At 41.4% G+C, this 4,314-nt stretch overlaps 1 protein-coding gene across 1 annotated transcript; it reads right to left on the reverse strand.

The window, feature by feature from the left end:
• Positions 1–3,330: 3,330 nt before the first annotated feature.
• On the reverse strand, positions 3,331–4,314 carry LOC140934576 (melatonin receptor type 1A-like). Its single transcript, XM_073384177.1, has one exon. It carries the CDS (start codon positions 4,312–4,314, stop codon positions 3,331–3,333), a length of 984 nt encoding a protein of 327 aa, XP_073240278.1.

Consider the following 4,314-nt stretch of genomic DNA (forward strand, 5'->3'; position numbering starts at 1 on the left):
AATTAAGTTCCTCTACAGCTTCACGCGTTAAAGCCACCTTGCAACTAAGGCTATGAACGCTATTAAGGACTGCGTACAAGGCTCGGGTGCGCAAACGCACAACTGGACCTAACGCGAGCTCCATGGAAATAAGGGTACCCGTAATACGAGACACGTCCCTAGCCGTGGGTGAAACATCGTCAAGAAGCAGTGAAATCAGATTAAACAGGTGATCAATCTTGCCTGGTGGGATACTAAATTCTCCACTGGTGAGGTCCAAAATAAAGCCTAAGTGCTCCCCTTTTTGGTGCGGTTCAAAATTGCTCTTTTCCTCCTTCACTAGCAGGCCAAGGCGATCAAGATCGCCTCGCACTAGTTGCGCGTCCTGAGAACACGAATCTTTACTTGAATCGGCGCCGATACCGTCGTACAAATAGACAGAAATCCTAATGCCTTGCGACCGCCAGTGTGCAAAAACTGGTCTTAACAATTTGGTGAAAACGTAAGGAGACGTACTTAAACCAAAAGGAAGCGAACAAAACAAAAAAATAGCGCGGCTTACCATCGAAAGTAAACGAAAAAGCCAAAAAACTTCCAAAGCTCTTGAAAAATGTCAACAAGATGGTAGCCATTACGAAGATCGAAAGTAAAAAAACAGTCATCTGGCTGAAGAATGTCCGCCACGACTCGAAGGTCTTCGAACCTAAACTTACGCTTGGCTATCAATGGAAGTTTGCTATTCTTTTTAGGAACTACACCTAAGGGACTGCAAACATGAACTTGGTCACGCTTGACTTCCACCGCGCTACCCGCCAACAACAATTCCTCGATAGCCTCACAAACAAAAGCTCTATTATGAACATCTTTTTTATGATTACTAAAGAAATACTTCACCGGAATCAGTGAAACAAATGGTAACTTATAACCACTTTCAACAACACTAAAACAAAAGAAGAGGCCCCAACAGAACGCCAAACATGCAAAAATTTGCGCAAGCGGCCTCTAATCCAAAATATTGAGGTAACGCCCGTGTCAAGTTCAGCCTCGCCGCTTTCCGACAACTCGTCAAAATCAGAGTCAGCTAGTCATTTAGCGGAAGAGGAAACTTTACAATCCTTGATGAAATGGCCTGCTTTGCCGCAGCCAAAGCAGCGATAAACAGAAGCTTTTTTCTCCGGTACAGGATTAACCAAAAGCTGACCGACATCCGGGCGAAAATCCACGATTCTATGTGACGGGCCAAAATTTACACTGGGGCCGCTTTTGGAAGATGTAGACTGAGACTTAAAACGAGTTCCCATTTTGTTTCTCAGGCTATTCTTTCGATTTCGCTTCTTCCGAGACCTCTCTACTTCCTTGCGCGCGACACGAAGTTTCTTTTCTTCTTCGTCATTTTTAGTGAGTGGGTCCGCCTCAAAATATTCTACCACGTCCCAGCCATCCCGGTCAGCAATAGAAATAAGCTTATTTCTGTTATCAAGGAGTGACATACCTTCGTTGGCAATCTTAGTGATGGCGTTATCCTCCCCAGCCCTCTCTAAAATCTAGTTGAACTTATCCTTGACGTCAGTGTTGAGCTTGAACTGTTTCTTGTTACTCTTATATTTGAACTCGGGCTCCTCCTCCGCAGACTTGCGTTTTAATGAGTCGAGCTGTTCCTTGACAACCTTGACCTCCTCCGTTTTCGTCTCCAGGGCCTTTAAGACTTCCTTCGCCCAAGCTGGGGGCTCAGGGCTGCGAGAAGCGGAACGACTTCTACGGTGCGAACGCTCGCGGAGACTCCTTCGCGAAGGCGAAGAACTACGGCCAGAACCGCTTGAAGCTGCAACATGTGAACGAGAACTACGACGGCCTGAACTACGATGTTATCTTGACCTGGACAACCGGACAACAGGGTCTTCAATGTCCGCGTTGACTCTCGAAACACGAGAACGAACTGAAGCAGGGCGACCACGACGGCCCCGCGCCATGCGGACGAGATAGGAAGAACGAGCTAAGAATTTAACCGTCCGCTTGTAAAAATCCACAATGACACTTGTTTACTGTTCAGCGAACATATACTTGCTACTTTACATATCACACTTTCTGCTCATAATCTCATGCCGGCACTTAAAACATACTGTCGATAAATGCACTTGTGCTTGGGAATTCATGAAACCATTTATCTGTTGTTTCATTACGCTTCGCTGCATTCAGGCAAAGATAAATGAACAATTAAACACTGCTTGATTGTTTCTAAACATCTAACTGTTTTTTTAATAATACAATTTGAATTCAGCGTATAGGGATAGATTTTACATGACGTCACGGCGGCCATATTGGTGTACAAAAAAGTCCCTTGGCTTAACTATGCTTGGAGACCTGCGGGGATTGAACTCTTTTTTCATGTGCAAATTTCTTATGTTCCACGAAATTTGCATAGCTGCTGACTGTCCGAAAGAAAAAGATAAATTTAAATTTGTTTAACATTTTTTAATGTAAGTAAGATTGGTAGCTCGGTATGGAGACACTCCTTCATATCATAATTCTTTCAATATAATTTTGCTTCTACAGATCATGTATTCAGTGTTTTGTACCCGAATATCAAAACATATATGTTGTAGTTTTTTTTTGTCTCAGGTAATTTTTAGTTTTCTTTTTTTCAACTTAATTAGCATGCATTACCATACCCACAAACGAAAGAAAATTAAACAAAAATTATTTGAGATAAAAAACTAACTACAACATATACGCTAGCCTTGGTGAGTGATGTTCAGCTCATTATTTTATTATTATATTTTTATGAGTCCACCGTGAGATATTTGTACTCATTTTGCTTGTTTATTGTACTTAACTGAGTAAAGCTGAATTACAATGATGTATATTTCATTATCGGGTTTCTTTACAAGGTATTCAGGACAAAAGTCAAACTGTGACAACTGCAATCGGATCAGTTAAACAAATACAAGAAAACATAAAAGCCTGACAAAGATAAATTCAGTATCGCAAGTTGGCCCGATAGGGCCCAGTCAGGAATGACAAACGATTTCGACACGGAATTTAAATTCTTGCAGAGTATAATTTACAAACATAAAATATTGTAGAATTAATTACGTATAGATCGTATTGTGTTGTAAAATAGAACTGATCATGATAAAGTACGATATAAATGGGTTAACTAGCTTCGTTTAACTATGCGTACGTAGGTTGAGTTTTTCAAACATGGGCTGAGGTCCGGCTAGTGATAGATAGACCTCATGTAGAAAATGATAATACTGGCCAATAATGCACAGCTACACCCGGCCCGTCAATTTCGACCAGTTACCTCTGTTCCAAAATGAAGTCCATTTTGTACCTTTTTCTACAACTTCTTTACAGGTTAACTTGACGACCTGCAAGAGGTTTTAATTGATGATTGTCGGCTTTCTTTCCGCCAAATCTACAAACGAGTAATCTTCGAAACTCTCTTCTAAACAGAGGATTCATTCCGGCATAAATAAAGGGATTAATAGCGTTCGAAATGTTTAAGGAAAAAGTGCAAAGTAACTGAACATTGCGCGGCATTTTATTTCCAAACGACAATCTCGTCAGGATGGTGATGACCCAAGCGGGTAACCAACACAACATGAAGGCAAAGACGACAACAAACAGAGACTTGCTTAGTCGAATTTCTTTTGTTGTGACTGTCTCCTTGTTGTTTGTTCGAAGATTTCGAGCCGTTCCAGTATTGTGTTCCCGAATCTTTTTCAAAACTTTTTTGTAGCTGAATATTGTTACTGCTAGTGGAAGTGCGAAACACAAGCCAAGAACGACGATGTAGTGTACTATTTTTCCCAGATCACTCATCTGCCTGTTTAAGCAAACTGCATAGCTCGGCACAAAATAGAATTCTTGTAGACCAGTAAGACGAGGGATTAAAATGCAGAGAGCAACAAAGGTCCAGGAAAATCCAAGAAAAATAAGAGATTTTTTCTTTGAAAAGAATAGATTATATTGCTGATCTGATGAGCATATTCTTGTGTATCTATTAAGTGCAGTAAGACCCATGGTTACAGGCGAAACATACACTGCAAAAAGGCCGAAGTAAGCGTGTATTTGACAAGCCGTTTCACCAAAAGGCCATCTGCCGGTGATGAGAACTCCAGTAGCTGGAGGCATGACGAGAGTTGCAGCTATCAAGTCACTTACAGCCAATGCAACGATGTACAGATTTGTTGCGGTGCGGAGCCTGTTATTTCTGTAAACCGACAAACCAACTAAGATGTTGCCAAAAAGCGAAATGATATTTAATGCAATCATTGCTCCGACTTCTACAACTTTTAAGGCTGTACTGCGCGATTCGAGAGTGCCGACCAT

Source organism: Porites lutea, chromosome 4, assembly GCF_958299795.1.
Source record: "Porites lutea chromosome 4, jaPorLute2.1, whole genome shotgun sequence".
NCBI lineage: Eukaryota > Metazoa > Cnidaria > Anthozoa > Scleractinia > Poritidae > Porites > Porites lutea.